General features: G+C 37.5%; 1 protein-coding gene across 1 annotated transcript in view; it reads right to left on the bottom strand.

The window, feature by feature from the left end:
• Positions 1 to 18854, bottom strand: part of LOC132417716 (A disintegrin and metallopeptidase domain 3-like) — a 125990-nt gene that overhangs the window by 48639 nt on the left and 58497 nt on the right. Inside the window, 2 exon segments of the mRNA XM_060001493.1 lie at positions 10139 to 10325; positions 15362 to 15501. Coding sequence (XP_059857476.1) covers positions 10139 to 10325; positions 15362 to 15501 — 327 coding nt within the window.

Below are 18854 nucleotides of genomic sequence, written 5' to 3'. Positions count from 1 at the left end.
AATATTATTGAATGTATAGGTATTCTGTCAAAATCATAACACTTTTAGAATGGTCTGCAACTGAGAAAATTTGCATCCCATGCTATTTAAGCATATATGACTAAAGACAGACTCTACAATCCAAATAATCCATCTATACTGACTTACTAAACAAGCAGTTACATTTCAGTGGGGGTAGGTGGAGCTCAGCCAGAAGAATCATTGAAAGCAGTCCAGGATAAAAGGGAAAAAAACCCTGGCCACTGGGCACTGTAACTGATTAGGACCCCCTACAACCGCAGGCATCTCTGATCACTTACACAGCTGATTTCATCCAATGGCCCTAAATTTCCTGATATCCACTGGCTCCTGGAATTTGGAACTAATGAACTTTATCCCATGGTTCAGTGAAGAACTTTTCCTGGCAAAGTTCCACTATAAACAGATTGGCCTCTGACACTGGTAAAGTCCACAAACAGGAAGCTGTACACCCATAAGAAACAGAAACAGCCCACCTACTCCTTTACCTAAACTACTAGGTCACTGAAGGTCCTCTCTGTAAGACTTGTCTCATGCCGAAAAAACTTAGTTTACTGAAGAATCAGCATACATCCTAGCCTTCCAGCATATTGGTGATAAATTCCTGATAATTCATACAACTGAATGTGAATGAAATGACAGACAAATGTGTAAAAGACATGAAAAGACCATTCAACCATAGGAAAACCCAAAGTAAGTAAGATATCCTCAGAGTTATATATACATGTATACCTCATGACACAGCACATTCACTTGTCGGTACACATACACCCTAGTGAAACACAGGCACATGTGCAGCAGGAAACATGTGCAAGAAAATTCATAAATAAATGAGTCTTTACAGTCATAAATTGAGATAAACTTAAGTTTTCATTTCACAAATAATGCATAAATAAACTGAAATTTTCATAAACTCAATACTAAAAGCAATGAAAACAATTGGAATATAGCTACATTCAAAAGTTGATGGGACTTCCGGGAAGATGGCAGAAGAGTAAGACGCGGAGATCACCTTCCTCCCCACAGATACACCAGAAATACATCTACACGTGGAACACCTCCTACAGAACACCTACTGAACGCTGGCAGAAGACCTCAGACCTCCCAAAAGGCAAGAAACCCCCCAAGTACCTGGTTAGGGCAACAGAAAAAAATAAACAGAGACAAAAGAATAGGGACGGTACCTGCACCTCTGGGAGGGAGCTGTGAAGGAGGAAAAGTTTCCACACACTAGGAAGCCCCTTCGCAGGCGGAGACTGCGGGTGGCGGAGTGGGGGAGCTTCAAAGCCGTGTTGGAGAGCACAGCAACAGCGGTGCGGAGGGCAAAGCGGAGATTCCAGCGCAGAGGATCAGGGCCGACCGGCACTCACCAGCCGAGAGGCTTGTCTGCTCAACCGCCGGGGCGGGCGGGGCTGGGAGCTGAGGCTCTGGCTTCAGTCGGAGTGCAGGGAGAGGGCTGGGGTTGGCGACGTGAACACAGCCTGCAGGGCGTTAGTGCACCGCGGCTGGCCGGGAGGGAGTCCGGGGAAAAGTCTGGACCTGCCGAAGAGGCAAGAGACTTTTTCTTCCCTCTTTATTTCCTGGTGCTCGAGGAGAGGGGATTAAGAACGCTGCTTAAAGGAGCTCCAGAGACGGGCGCCAGCCGCAGCTAAAAGCGCGGACCCCAGAGACAGACATGAGATGCTAAGGCCGCTGCTGCCAACCACCAAGAAGCCTGTGTGCGAACACAGGTCACTCTCCACACCTCCCTTCTGGGGAGCCTGTGCAGCCCACCACTGCCAGGGTCCTGGGATCCAGGGACAAATTACCCGGGAGAACGCACGGCACGCCTCAGGCTGGCGCAATGTCATGCTGGCCTCTGCTGCCGCAGGCCCGCCCCGCACTCCGTGACCCTCCCTACCCAACCCCCCGCCCCGACCCCCGGCATGAGTGAGCCAGAGCCTCCGAATCAGCGGCTCCTTTAACCCCGTCCTGTCTGAGCAAAAAATAGACGCCCTCCAGCGACCTACACGCACAGGCAGGGCCAAATCCAAAGCTGAGCCCCTGGGAGCTGTGAGAACAATGAAGAGAAAGGGAAATCTCTCCCAGCTGCCTCAGAAGCAGCGGATTAAAGCTCCACAATCAACTTGATGAACCCTGCATCTGTGGAATACATGAATAGACAACGAATCATCCCAAATTAAGGAGTCCTGTGGATGAAAGGCTCTTGGTGCTGCAGCCAGGAGTTAGTGCTGTGCCTCTGAGGTGAGAGAGCCAACTTCAGGACACTGGTCCACAAGAGGCCTCCCAGCTGCACATAATATCAAATGGCGAAAATCTCCCAGATATCTCCATCTCAACGCCAGCACCCAGCTTCACTCCATGACCAGCAAGCTACAGTGCTGGACATCCTATGCCAAACAACTAGCAAGACAGGAACACAACCCCACCCATTAGCAGAGAGGCTGCCCAAAATCATAATAAGTCTACAGACACCCCAAAACACACCACCAGACGTGGACCTGCCCACCAAAAAGACAAGATCCAGCCTCATCCACCAGAACACAGGCACTAGTACCCTCCACCAGGAAGCCTACACAACCCACTGAACCAACCTTAGCCACTGGGGACAGACACCAAAAACAACGGGAACTACAAACCTGCAGCCTGCAAAAAGGAGACCCCAAACACAGTAAGATAAGCAAAATGAGAACACAGAAAAACACACAGCAGATGAAGGAGCAAGATAAAAACCCACCAGACCTAACAAATAAAGAGGAAATAGGCAGTCTACCTGAAAAAGAATTCAGAATAATGATAGTAAAGATGATCCAAAATCTTGGAAATAGAATAGCCAAAATGCAAGAAACATTTAACAAGGACCTAGAAGAACTAAAGATGAAACAAACAATGATGAACAACACAATAAATGAAATGAAAAATACTCTAGATGGGATCAATAGCAGAATAACTGAGGCAGAAGAACGGATAAGTGACCTGGAAGATAAAATAGTGGAAATAACTAATGCAGAGCAGAATAAAGAAAAAAGAATGAAAAGAACTGAGGACAGTCTCAGAGACCTCTGGGACAACATTAAACGCACCAACATTCGAATTATAGGGGTTCCAGAAGAAGAAGAGAAAAAGAAAGGGACTAGAAAATATTTGAAGAGATTATAGTTGAAAACTTCCCTAATATGGGAAAGGAAATAGTTAATCAAGTCCAGGAAGCACAGAGAGTCCCATACAGGATAAATCCAAGAAGAAATATGCCAAGACACATATTAATCAAACTGTCAAAAATTAAATACAAAGAAAGCATATTAAAAGCAGCAAGGGAAAAACAACAGATAACACACAAGGGAATCCCCATAAGGTTAACAGCTGATCTTTCAGCAGAAACTCTGCAAGCCAGAAGGGAGTGGCAGGACATATTGAAAGTGATGAAGGAGAAAAACCTGCAACCAAGATTACGCTACCCAGCAAGGATCTCATTCAGATTTGATGGAGAAATTAAAACCTTTACAGACAAGCAAAAGCTGAGAGAGTTCAGCACCACCAAACCAGCTCTACAACAACTGCTAAAGGAAATTCTCTAGGCAAGAAACACAAAAGAAGGAAAAGACCTACAATAACGAACCCAAAACAATTAAGAAAATGGGAATGGGAACATACATATCGATAATTACCTTAAATGTAAATGAACTAAATGCTCCCACCAAAAGACACAGATTGGCTAAATGGATACAAAAACAAGACGCATATATTTGCTGTCTACAAGAGACACACTTCAGACCTAGAGACACATACAGACTGAAAGTAAGGGGATGGAAAAAGGTATTTCATGTAAATGGAAACCAAAAGAAAGCTGGAGTAGCAATTCTCATATCAGACAAAATAGACTTTAAAATAAAGACTATTACAAGAAACAAAGAAGGACACTACATAATGATCAAGGGATCCAAGAAGAAGATATAACAATTGTAAATATTTATGCACCCAACATAGGAGCACCTCAATACATAAGGCAAATACTAACAGCCATAAAAGAGGAAATCGACAGTAACACATTCATAGTAGGGGACTTTAACACCCCACTTTCGCCAATGGACAGATCATCCAAAATGAAAATAAATAAGGAAACACAAGCTTTAAATGATACATTAAACAAGATGGACTTAATTGATATTTATAGGACATTCCATCCAAAAACAACAGAATACACATTTTTCTCAAGTGCTTATGGAACATTCTCCAGGATAGATCATATCTTGGGTCACAAATCAAGCCTTGGTAAATTTAAGAAAATTGAAATTGTATCAAGTATCTTTTCTGACCACAACGCTATGAGACTAGATATCAGCTACAGGAAAAAAATCTGTAAAAAATACAAACACATGGAGACTAAACAACACACTACTTAATAACGAAGTGATCACTGAAGAAATCAAAGAGGAAATCAAAAAATGCCTAGAAACAAATGACAATGGAGACACAACGACTCAAAATCTATGGGATGCAGCAAAAGCAGTTCTAAGAGGAAAGTTTATAGCAATACAGTCCTACCTTAAGAAACAGGAAACATCTCGAATAAACAACCTAACCTTACACCTAAAGCAATTAGAGAAAGAAGAACAAAAAACCCCCAAAGTTAGCAGAAGGAAAGAAATCATAAAAATCAGATCAGAAATAAATGAAAAAGAAATGAAGGAAACGATAGCAAAGATCAATAAAACTAAAAGCTGGTTCTTTGAAAGGATAAACAAAATTGATAAACCATTAGCCAGACTCATCAAGAAAAAAAAGGGAGAAGACTGAAATCAATAGAATTAGAAATGAAAAACGAGAAGTAACAACTGACACTGCAGAAATACAAAAGATCATGAGAGATTACTACAAGCAACTCTATGCCAATAAAATGGACAACCTGGAAGAAATCGACAAATTCTTAGAAAGGCACAAATTGCCAAGACTGAATCAGGAAGAAATAGAAAATATGAACAGACCAATCACAAGCACTGAAATTGAAACTGTGATTAAAAATCTTCCCACAAGCAAAAGCCCAGGACCAGATGGCTTCACAGGCGAATTCTATCAAACATTTAGAGAAGAGCTATCACCTATCCTTCTCAAACTCTTCCAAAATATAGCAGAGGGAGGAACACTCCGCAACTCATTCTACGAGGCCACCATCACCCTGATACCAAAACCAGACAAGGATGTCACAAAGAAAGAAAACTACAGGCCAATATCACTGATGAACATAGATGCAAAAATCCTCAACAAAATACTAGCAAACAGAATCCAACAGCACATTAAACGGATCACACACCATGATCAAGTGGGGTTTATTCCAGGAATGCAAGGATTCTTCAATATACGCAAATCAATCAACGTGATACACCATATTAACAAATTGAAGGAGAAAAACCATATGATCATCTCAATAGATGCAGAGAAAGCTTTTGACAAAATTCAACACCGATTTATGACAAAAACCCTGCAGAAAGTAGGCATAGAGGGAACCTACCTCAACATAATAAAGGCCATATATGACAAACCCACAGCCAACATCGTCCTCAATGGTGAAAAACTGAAAGCATTTCCACTAAGATCAGGAACAAGACAAGGTTGCCCACTCTCCCCACTCTTATTCAACATAGTTTTGGAAGTTTTAGCCACAGCAATCAGAGAAGAAAAGGAAATAAAAGGAATCCAAATCGGAAAAAAAGAAGTAAAGCTGTCACTCTTTGCAGATGACATGATACTATACATAGAGAATCCTAAAGATGCTATCAGAAAACTACTAGAGCTAATCAATGAATTTGGTAAAGTAGCAGGATACAAAATTAATGCACAGAAATCTCTGGCATTCCTATACACTAAGGATGAAAAATCTGAAAGTGAAATCAAGAAAACACTCCCATTTACCATTGCAACAAAAAGAATAAAATATCTAGGAATAAACCTACCTAAGGAGACAAAAGACCTGTATGCAGAAAATTATAAGACACTGATGAAAGAAATTAAAGATGATACAAATAGATGGAGAGATATACCATGTTCTTGGATTGGAAAAATCAACATTGTGAAAATGACTCTACTACCCAAAGCAATCTACAAATTCAATGCAATCCCTATCAAACTACCACTGGCATTTTTCACAGAACTAGAACAAAAAATTTCACAATTTGTATGGAAACACAAAAGACCCCAAATAGCCAAAGCAATCTTGAGAACGACAAACGGAGCTGGAGGAATCAGGCTTCCTGACTTCAGACTATACTACAAAACTACAGTAATCAAGACAGTATGGTACTGGCACAAAAACAGAAATATAGATCAATGGAACAGGATAGAAAGCCCAGAGATAAACCCACGCATATATGGTCACCTTATCTTTGATAAAGGAGGCAGGAATGTACAGTGGAGAATGGACAGCCTCTTTAATAAGTGGTGCTGGGAAAACTGGACAGCTACGTGTAAAAGTATGAGATTAGATCACTCCCTAACACCATAAACAAAAATAAGCTCAAAATGGATTAAAGACCTAAATATAAGTCCAGAAACTATCAAACTCTTAGAGGAAAACATAGGCAGGACACTCTATGACATAAATCACAGCAAGGTCCTTTTTGACTCATCTCCTAGAGAAATGAAATAAAAACAAAAATAAACAAATGGGACCTAATGAAACTTAAAAGCTTTTGCGCAGCAAAGGAAACCATAAACAAGACCAAAAGATAACCCTCAGAATGGGAGAAAATATTTGCAAATGAAGCAACTGACAAAGGATTAATCTCCAACATTTATAAGCAGCTCATGCAGCTTAATAACAAAAAAACAAACAACCCAAACCAGAAATGGGCAGTAGACCTAAATAGACATTTCTCCAAAGAAGATATACAGACTGCCAACAAACACATGAAAGGATGCTCAACATCACTAATCATTAGAGAAATGCAAATCAAAACTACAATGAGATATCATCTCACACCAGTCAGAATGGTCATCATCAAAAAATCTAGAAACAATAAATGCTGGAGAGGGTGTGGAGAAAAGGGAACCCTCTTACACTGTTGATGGGAATGTAAATTGATACAGCCACTGTGGAGAACAGTATAGAGGTTCCTTAAAAAACTACAAATAGAACTACCATACGACCCAGCAATCCCACTACTGGGCATATACCCTGAGAAAACCAAAATTCAAAAAGAGTCATGTACCAAAATGTTCATTGCAGCTCTATTTACAATAGCCTAGAGATGGAAACAACCTAAGTGTCCATCATCAGATGAATGGATAAAGAAGATGTGGCACATATATACAATGGAATATTACTCAGCCATAAAAAGAAACGAAATTGAGCTATTTGTAATGAGGTTGATAGACCTAGAGTCTGTCATACAGAGTGAAGTAAGTCAGAAAGAGAGAGACAAATACCGTATGCTAACACATATATATGGAATTTAAGAAAAAAAAATGTCATGAAAAACCTAGGGGTGAAACAGGAATAAAGACACAGACTTACTAGAGAATGGACTTGAGGCTATGGGGAGGGGGAAGGGTAAACTGTGACAAAGGGAGAGAGAGGCATGGACATATATACACTACCAAACGTAAGGTAGATAGCTAGTGGGAAGCAGCTGCATAGCACAGGGAGATCAGCTCGGTGCTTTGTGACCGCCTGGAGGGGTGGGATAGGGAGGGTGGGAGGGAGGGAGATGCAAGCGGGAAGAGATATGGGAACATATGTATATATATAACTGATTCATTTTGTTGTGAAACTGAAACTAACATACCATTGTAAAGCAATTATACTCCAATAAAGATGTAAAAAAATTAAAAAATAAAAAAAAATAAAATAGTTAATCAACAACCATTGAAAGACATATAGTCCAGAAAACAAATAAGGAAACCCACTTGAAGCCACTGTTAAAAAAAACAAAACAAAACAAAACAAAAACAGAAGTTGATGGATGTTCCAAGTACAATACTGGGTGAAAGACCAAGTTACAAATGACACAAATCATATGACTGCCAATTATATAATAGTAGAACACAGTTAATCAAACTATATTGTATAAAGATGGGAAAATAGGAGGTAAAACTAAAACTATGATGACAAGAAAGTACTGAAATGATACCTTTAAATTCCAAGTGATGATTGGAAAAAGGAGGCATATTGAGAGTGGACACACAAAGAAATTCTTTGGCAGAGGTAAGGATTGTTTTGACCTTAGTGCAAAGTATTCAGGTGCTTGTTAAGTATCTATGTATTACACTCTTCATCCATATTTCCTGTATATATTTCATATATATTATATATCACAGTGAAATAATGGAATGGTATAAATATTTACTGCTAAACAAAAGTGGGCAGAGTTTACTATAGAGAGAGCTGTACTAAAATATATTTTAAAGAAAATTATAATTAAATGGGAGATTATTTCTGAAGGAAACTTCGACATACAAAAACACTGATAAAAAGGAATGGAAGGTAAAATAAAGCAACTATTTTCTGAATAAATTCTTCATAGTACTTTCTAATGTAAAGAAATGAAATATTTTACAAGAGTATTTTACAGGAAAGTTAATTGGGTTGTAAACACTGTGATCTGGGAGGAAGGTGGCCCAGATAGATGTTTACCATTAAACATCTATGGTAAAAATACAAAGATAATCACTAAAGGAAAATAAACAGTACATATAGACTAAATCACTAAAAGAAATACTGGAAGAAAGGAAAACAAAATAAACAGATTCAACAAAAATTCAATTAAGAAAAAATGTGGCAAATTGGATATAGAAAATATAAAAATTTTGAGACCAACTAAAATTATAAAAATATGCAATCTAGAGGAGCATAAGAAAAGTAAATGTAATGAGGTATCCTGGAAAAGATCCTGGGACAGAAAGAGGCCATTAGGTAAAAACAAAGGAAATCTGAATAAACTATGGACTTTAGTTAATTTAAAAATATGTAAAAATATTAATACAATAATATTTGAGTTAATCTTATAAATCAAGGACAGATTGAATAATAAATTACAACCTAAGGTAAATACTGAACTTAATAGTAAAGAAAACCTAAATGAGAATAGAGAAATATCAGGGAAATACTAATTTAAGGAAGCTAGTGTGTGCATAGATATAGACATAAAATATGTATACAGATATACAGATATATACCAGACCAAATAGATGTTAAAACAGAAATCAACATTAGAAATAAAGAGATTCAGTCTTTGAAGGTAAAGTATTAAATTTCTAGGAAGGTACAACAATTGTAAATAAATTTACACCATATAAAAGAAATACAAAATATATAAAATATGAATTGAGTAAATGATAATGAGAATTAGGCAAATCCAACTGTATAGTTGGAGATATCAATATTATTTCTCGAGTGCTGAGAGTTCAGGCAAACAAAATTAGTAAAAATATACAGAAGATTTGAGTCATTCACTTAAAAATTATAATGCAATCAGATTATACAGATTTTAGCTCCTAACAATTAGAGCTTACATCTCAGCAAGCAAATATGAAACATTAAAATAATCACCGCACGAGTATATGAAGGCAACAACAACAAAATGCAATGATTAGCTATCTTACCAAGCACAAATGAAAAACAAGAAGACAAATAGCAAAAAGTTAAATATAACAACAAACCAAGGATTGTGATTAATCCAATTCTGCGAAACGAAGTTAAAATAAATGAGGCTCTATACATGCAAGAACTGGAAGTAGGAGACGAGGAGGTGAACAACAGCATACATTTAATAACTCAGTGATCCAATTCAGGCACTTTGGAGGAATTCAGGGATGATTTAGGTGATAATTATACTACTGTTGGAACTGATGTTTATGATACAGAAAGGTGGGTAATGTTTACACAACAAGGAAAATCTACTTCTTTAACCACACTGCACTTACCCCAAACTTAAATTCTTCAAATGTTTCAAATTCAGGATGAGCCAGTTATCACATGCCTTGTATCTCCCCATCTTAGCTATTTGATAAAATGGTGCAACATTGAAAAAAAAGTTCTCCCACTTATATCACAACTATATTTATAAGACTACATGATGAACACAGAAACAAATCTTTAGATAAGCTATTAATGTTTCTCACCAACCTGTGGCCCACCACAATCACATTGTTCTGGTGGTTCCAAAACTCCATTGCCACAAACTGAAACTCTTCCTTGTGGAACCACTTTTGAAACTGTTCGATTCTGAAGACATTCAAATTCAGGCTGTGAAGCTGTATGTTTGAATTCACCCATGCTGCAACTGCTGAGAAACTTTACACCATGGGAACGTCTGAAATTAAATTATATTCCTCAGTTAAAAGGAATAAAATCAGTATAATAATTATAATAATATAAATAATAAAATATAATAATATAATTATTATTATATTGGGTATTATTAAATTATATTATATTATATATTATTATATAATTATTATAATTATGATGGTGTTGTCAATAATAATGAAAATAGTAAATAGTAAGACATATTTAAACATAGCTTTTTGTGTGCCAAGCACTGTTTTGTTTAATATATTCTAAATCATGTAACCTTAACATCCTCTACTTAAGAAAATGAAACATACTAGGAATAATATGGAAAAATGAAGGAATAAACAATGGTGGACTGTGTTAATTAAAAGTCAGAATTATTTGTACTTTGGTAACAAAATTAATTAATTAAAATATCTCAACACTGAGTATATAGAATGTATAAACCCTAGATTCTTTTTATTTTGATATTTTTATATTTCTAAGTACACTGTTTAATGGGCTTTTGTTTAAATTTGTAACAATCTCTATGAGATTAGAGAAATGATACAAAAGTACGAAAACCAAATTTTGTTTCCTGAAATGGTTGAGTAAGTTGCCAACGGGAGATCCTGATTACTCTAAATATTTTAATGTATAACTCTTACATAGTAATGAATTCTCTGAAATCACACCTTCAATATCAGGAAATAATGATACGGTGCTAACATCGAATCCTCACATCACATTCAAATTTCCCCTTCATCACGGTATTGGCACTTTATAGCAAAAGGATCCCGTTCAAAATCAACACTGCATTTAGTTCTCATGTCTCCTTAGCTTAGTTGATTACAATTTTTGTAGAATTTCATGACAGTGAAACATTTTATAATTACAGGCTGATTATTTGGTAAAATGTCCCTCAATTTGGGTTTATGAAATGTTTCCCCATAGTTAGACTGAGGTTATGCATCTTGGCAACCTCATCACAGAAGTGTTGCTGACTCTGCTCCATTGCATCCTAACAGACAGCACATGATTTCAACTTGTTATATTTTTGGTAAAAGTCACTTTGATCAGTTGATTAAGGTATGTCTGCCAGTCTTCACTCTAACATTTCTTTCCTTTCTTATCACTTAATTATTTGAAGCGAAGTTTTATGTAAAATCTCATTTCTAATCACATTTTCAATTCATTCATGTATTTACATGAATATGGAATCATATCTTCGTATTACACTCAGTGGGTTATAATCCACTACAAACATTACAAATGACTTTCAAATTGTCCCAGATTTGCCTATGGGGAGCCCCTTTCAAACTGCTTTGTGTTCCTGTGACAAATCTCCATAATTCTTTGAACACCTCCTTATACTCTGACACAAATGTTCCAGGCTTGTTTGCTTTTGTCTGTCGTAGCCCTGGAATCAGGTATATGATGTCTCCAACTTTGTTCTTCTTTCTCAAGATTGCTATGGCTATTCAGGGTCTTTTGCTATCAAGAACTGCCTGTTTGTTATAGGTCCATGAAACCCAGGAACACAAGCTCCCCTGCCACTAGGGCTACATGATCAACAGGTGACTCCAAGGCAGCAGCCACAAAAAATAGTGCACCAGGCACCTGTAGAAGCTCCTCTATGGAAGATACTGGCACTCTAGGGTACAGCAGATAGAGAGTCCAGTGATAGCACTCGCCCTCTGCAGTCTCTGGAAAGGATCACAGTCAGTTGTTGGATTTGTGTTTAACTAGAAACCTGATTCTCATGCAGCAGTTATGAAGGTAAGCTAAAAGACTTCTTTCACAGAAAGACTGCAATTCTGGTTCTAGGGTCTGTTTGCTGTGCCATGCAGGTGGCAACCAGCTGAAACTTTCTCCGTGGGTTACCGTCCTGTGGTACCCATAAGCATAAGTCCTGCTGGCCACCGAGCCAGGTGGTCTACACATGTTCCCTGGAAGCAGCAACAAAATTCAGGGCGCCGGACAAGGTTGTAATGTCCTTTCTGAGAGACGCCGAGGAGCTGGAGCAAGGAAGGGGGAGGGTGAACAGTTATGCCCACTGGCCTCTGCTTGTTGAGAGAATCACCGTTGGCCCCAAGATGTGAGCCAAACAGTCAGCATGCCCCTGAGGCAGACGCTCCTGGACAAGTAAATGGGCCACTTTCACAGAAAATCTGGGGTGTGTTTCAGTCTGCTACCCGTGCAGTGCCCTGGCGTGACAGCTCGCCATGAACTACCGCTCCAATCGTTACTGTTACAGTCCCAGGGGACCCAGGAACGCAAGTCCCTCTGGGCACCAGAGCCGGGCCATCAGGGGGTGTCTCCTGGGCAGCAGCCACAGAAACTAAAGCAGCAGAAGCCTGTACAAACTCCCCTCCTGGAGATACTGGTTCTCTGGAACATGGCAGATGGAGGCCTTGAAGATAGTTCCCATCCTCCAAGACCTCTGAAAAAGATTACAGTATGACTTCAGACATGGGTTTCATTAGAAACCTGCCCCCTAGGCCACAGCTATGAAGATAAGCTAATAGGCCTCTTTCACAGAAAGATTGGGTTCCTAGGACTGTGGCCTCTCGCTGCGACCTGGGGGTCGTAGCTGTTTAAGAAAACTTGTTCCATTGTTTACAGTTTTGTGGGACCTGTGAGCTTAAACCCAGCTGGCCGCCAGAGCCCAGTGGTCTAGAGGTGGCAACCTGTGGGTGGCAACCGCAAAAACTGGGGTGCCAGGGGACGGTGCAAGCTCCTTTCCAGGAGAATCCAGCAGGCTGTAGCAAGGTAGAGGGAGAACACAAAGGTGGCATCCACCAGCCTCCATCCCCAGAGAGTACCTTAGCAGGCTTCTAGATGTGTGTTCAGTTAGAGCCCTGACCTTCCAGCCAACACGTTAATATGAGAAAATAAGCCTCTTTGGCATAAAGACTGGATGCCTCTCAATAGGCCACAGAGGTGGCAAGTGAGTTCAAAAGTTTTAAGATCTCTTTCTTGGTTCACTATAGCCTTATGTGGCTCACATGTGCAAGTCCAATTGTCTTTCACAGCTAGATGTTTGGGGGTTCATCTCTCAGTTGCAGGTCTTACCGGTTAGGGTGTCCAATAAGCGTTCAAATCCTTCACCCCTCAGAGAGAATCTCTAGGTTTGAGTTCCCTCCCAATTGTGGGTCACCTTGCTGGGGGTAGGAATTATGGTGAGATTGGTTCTTAGCCTTTCCTACCCTCTTCGATGTGGTTTCTTCTCGTTTGCCCTCTGTGTAGGTGTCTTTGTGTGTGTGTGTGTGTGTGTGTGTGTGTGTGTGTGTGTGTGTGCGTGCGTGTAGGTGTCTTGAGCATGCTTTCTGGTTTTTTCTGAGGCAATTGTTCCATGCATAGCCATAGAGTTGGCTTGTCTGAGGGTGGACAGAAGTTCAAGTTCTTCCTAACTCACCATCTTGAACCAGAACCTCTATAAATAATTCTTGACATCTCTCTTCCTCTCAGTCTTATGAAACTGCTGTAGATTATTATGAGAATCATTATTTACCAAATACTGTTGCCAAAGTGCTCCAGGTCTCTGCTCAAAACCTGCCAACGTGCACATTTATCAGGAGTTAACATAAATCTTTAAGGCAAAGGGTCCAGAGATAAGAAAGGAAGCTACAAACAAACAAAACAGATGGAACCAGCTGGGACCAAGATGGCGAGGAATCTGACCTCCAACAGACCCTGAGTCTCATTATACACTGATTTTACTATATTAGTTTATTAAATGACACACCTACCAGTGCCTATAAATGGCCACTAAGGAACAAAAAGGATTAATAAAAGGGGGCTCCCCACTCCCTCAAACAGCCCTGCCTCTGCCCTTGTGGACTAATGCATACGCCTCCGCATCATCAGCCTCACTCTTCCAGCCTTTGTCCTTACTCTTTAAAAGTAAATCCCTCTCAGCACAGGGTGAGAAGTTGATCTGTGAACTTAGTTCCTGCTTCTCCATTCCTTGCCCACTGAGGAGAGCTTGTGCTGTGTCCATGGATCTCAGCTTCGGTTCGTTACTCTGTTTCTTGAATAAAACAAAAAAAGCACTCTCCCCTGCCCAGGCAGAGAGCCTAGGGTCTATAGGACTTAATTCAGTAACAATATTACTATATTGCTCTTCTTTCTGATATATTTAACATTCATGTTACAAAATATATTATATTATCCATACTGCATAAATCAATTAAAATGTGTTTTTTAAAATTTATCATAAAATCCCAATTTCCACATCATGATTGCTTGCTCAGGCTCTTTCCTACATTTCCTATTACCTCCTGGACTTCTTCCTCTGACTCATGGTTCCTTAGCCTCTTTGTATTTTCCTTTCCTTTTTTGTTTTTTTTTTAAATGTCTATGCCTTTAACATTCTTCCTTATAGTTTCAGCCATTTCTTTTGTTTCTTTGTTTTATCCCTCTCCCAAGCCCTTTTTTCCAGTCTTTTGAGCTCTTAAAATTTTTTGCTATCCAAGTATCACTTCACTTGCTTTCCCTGAAAAGTTTTCAACAAGTTCTTCACATGACTAGATTTATTTCTTCTCTTTCAGGTCCTAACATAAGTTTTGCCTCATAGAAAACTTCCTAGACCACTTTATCAGAAAGTTTCTCCTCCCCATGTATTCCCTATTTATTTCCCTCCTGGCACTTATCATAAGCTGTTTAAATCTTGTTTATTCTTATTTCAACTGTTTAAGTTTCTGCCCTGATGGACTAATATAAGGTATATAGCTTTTTTCTATCTCGCTAATCATTTATATGACAAACACAATACTTGTAACACAGTACATATTTTAAAATTTTTTTGATAGAATGAATGAATTTCACCTCAAGGTTCTAGCACTCCACACAAAGTCATCATCAATGACTCGATACTATAGCACTGAATATAGAACTATGAAGCATATTTTCTACAATATCCAATACTCATTCCCTTTAATAAGCTTTAAAATAACTTGTATGTATTTAATAAAAATATTCTTATTCAAGTTATACTGAGAGAAATTATTCATCAAGAAATGGAAGAAACACCTCCCAAAAGAAGACAAAGATTTGTTAAAAATAACATCTTACATTGCTTCAGGATTCATTATGCATGTAGTTCCTGGACAGTAACAACTGTAGATGTCATTATTATATGTTAATCCCAGGTTAATTCCAAGCAACTGTGCCAAAACAACTGAAAATGCCTCTAAGGTTATCATCTTTGGATACTAAATAGAAATGAAAAACAGAATGGTTGCTTAAGTTATTTTTTCAACCCTTGGTCTTTTCATGTAATTGTGGCCATATTACCTAAATGCAAATACTAATTTAATAAACTAGTATACCAAAGATCTTAAGATTTTCTTAAGAGCATTTTACAAAGTTAAATTTTGTTATTCTTTTTGAGTAATAGTACTTTCAACCCAAATGGCATTGACAAATAACAAAATAAGATTAATCATATGTTTTCATGACACATTACTGGTTTAATTCTAATAAACTTAAAAAAATATTTCGAGAAGATTAATCATTGTTTCAGTAACTATATCACTTTTAATGTTAACACTGAAAAATACACAGATTCTTAAGGGTTTAACTGACAATCAGTTTTGATGTCAAAAATAGTTTTAGGAGAGAAAATCAAACATCTTTTTTCTAAAGGCAGAATACTTGTATTAAAAAACTAATACTTCAGAAGTAGTGATACTTCTGATATAAGTGATACACACAAAGCCCTGGTTGGTAATCAATGATGTTTTTAACTATCTCCATAGTTTTGCCTTTTCCAGAATGTCATAGAGTTGGAATAATACAGTGTGTGGCCCTTTAAAATTGGCTTCTTTCACTAACCACTTTACTTTTAAAATTCCTCCACATCTTTTAATAGCATGATGGCTAATTTTTAAAATACTGAATAATATTCCGTTTTATGGATTAACTCCAGTTTCTCTATCCATTCACCGATTAACAGACATCTTGTGTGATTTCAATTTTTGGCAATTATAAATAAAGTCGCTATACCTAATCATGTCTGAGGATTCTGTGGATGTAAGTTTCCAACTAATTTTTGTAAATGGTATAGAGGACAGCTGCTGGATCATATGGTAAGGCAATATTGAAGTTTATAATAAATTGCCAAATTGTCTATCACAGTGGCTGTACCATTTTGTATTCCCATCAACATGAATGCGACTACCTGTTTCTCCAAATCCTCACAATATTTGGTATCATTAGTTTTGCATGCAAGTACAAAGCTGAATAAGAATGGTAGGTTACATTCTTGCCTTGTTCCGAATCTTAGTAGGAAGCATTTCATTTCTAAACATTAAGTTTGATGTAAGCTGTATTGTTTTTGTAGACAGTCTTTCTGAAGTTGAGGAAGTTGCTTCTATTGCCACTTTGGTGAGTTTAATCATAAATTGTGTTGGAATTGTCAAATGTGTTTTCTGCATCTATCGATATAATCAAATATTTTCCATTTTAGCTTATTGATAGGATCAATTAAATTAATTGATTTTTACATGATTATCCAGCCCTAAATATCTGAAAAAATTCCAGATATAAATATCAATAGGGAGATATAAAATATTATAAAAAGAAATTCTGTGGTAAAGTAAAATCAATAAACAAACATTTACTGGAGGTCTTCAAAAGTAGACTTGGTCCGGCAGAAGAAAAATCAGAAATGAAGACAGGTCATTTGAAATCACTTTTTCATGGGAGCAAAAACCAAAACCAAAAACAAAATGTAGAAAAAGAGACGAGCTTATGGACTCTAACAAACAGAGCAATACATGCATTATGGGTGTCTCAGAAAGAGAAGAGAGAAAAGAAAGGGACAGAGGGCTTATTTGAGGAAATCACTGACACAGACTTTAGAAATCTGAGGACATGCAGATTCAAGAAACTCAATGACCCCTAACTAGGAAAATCAAGAGACCTACGGAGAAACGTATTGTAATAAAACCACTATAAGTCAAAGACAAAGGGATAAATCTTGAAATCAACAAGAGAAAATGAATTGTCAGTTATCAGGGAGGTCTCAAGGTTATTATCGGATTTCTTAGCTGAAACATTACAGCCCAGAGGTATTGGGAAAAATACATTCAAAGTGCTGAAAGAAAGAATCTGTCAATCAACAATACTGTATCTAGTAAAACTGTCCTTCAAAAAATAATGAAGACTTTTCCAGGAAAGCTGTGGGGGTTTATTATCAACTGACCTGATGTATAAGAAATGAGAAAGGGTGGTCTTCAAGGTTAAAAGAAGGATGCTCGATAGCAACATAAGGCCAAAAGAAAATTATAAAATCCTCTAATGAAGGTCAGTACATGGATAAACATACTAGCTTATATCTTCATAATTTTGGTGCACATATGCACTTTTAACTCCTGTACAGAATTTAAATGGCAGAACTAATATCTATGCAATAACATAAAGAGAAGGATAGAACTGTAAAGGAATAGAGTATATGTATGTAATTGAAGTGAAGTTGTTATCAGTTTTTCAGTTTAAAATTATAAAATTGAGATATTCTTAGTAATTGCATAACTAACCATAACCAAAATATCTACAATATACACAAAAGGAAAAGAAAAGGGAACCAATGCATTTCACAATTTAAAAAATCAATGTAACACAAAGTAATGCAGAAAGAGAAGATGAAAGGGACAAAAAGCTACAGGATATAAAGAAAAAAATTAACAAAACGGCAAAAGTTCTTCCTATTAGTAATTAATTTAAATGTAAATGAATTAAACTCCTCAATTAAAAGACATGTATAGGCTAAATAGATTAAAAAACAGGATTCAACTATGTCACTTTAGATCTGAAGACGCACACAGGTTGAAAGGTTATGGATGAAAAAGATATTCCATGCAAATAGTAACCAAAAGAGGGCTGGACATGGCTATACTAATATCAAACAAAATATACTTTAAATTCAAGACTGTTAAAAGAGACCAGGAAGAACATTTCATAATGATAAAAGGGTCACTTCACCAAGAAGATACATCATTTAATATTTATGCACCAAACATTACAGCACTAAATATACGAAGCACCTCTTGACCAAATTGAAAGGCTAAATGGACAGCAACATAATAGACTTTAATACTTCACTTTGAATAGTGGACAGAACAATCTGACAAAAGATATTACATAAATAATGGACAACAGGATAGACTGACTGGATAGACCATCCAACAACAGCAGAACTCATGTTCTTCTCAAGTGCACACAGAAATGTCTCTAAGGTAGACCACTTGTTAGGCTACAGAAGAAGTCTGTCAACTTTAAAATATTGAATTTATACAAAGTATATTTTTCTGATGCTGATGGAATGAAACTACAAATTAGTAAGAAAAGTAGAACTTGAAAATCTGCAAATTTGTCGGACTCCAACAACACACCATTAAACACCATCGATTCCAAAGAAGAAATCACAAAGCAAAGTTACAAAATATGCTGAGAAAAAAGAAAATGAAAATACAATATATCCAAACTTATGGGATCCAGTAAAAGCTCTGTTAAGAGGGAAGTTTATGGCAGTAAACAAATACATTAAAAAAGAAGAAATATC

This window comes from Delphinus delphis, chromosome 21 (assembly GCF_949987515.2).
Source record: "Delphinus delphis chromosome 21, mDelDel1.2, whole genome shotgun sequence".
NCBI lineage: Eukaryota > Metazoa > Chordata > Mammalia > Artiodactyla > Delphinidae > Delphinus > Delphinus delphis.
Note: the sequence above shows the minus strand (reverse complement) of the source record. Positions and strands in the feature narration are given on the sequence as shown.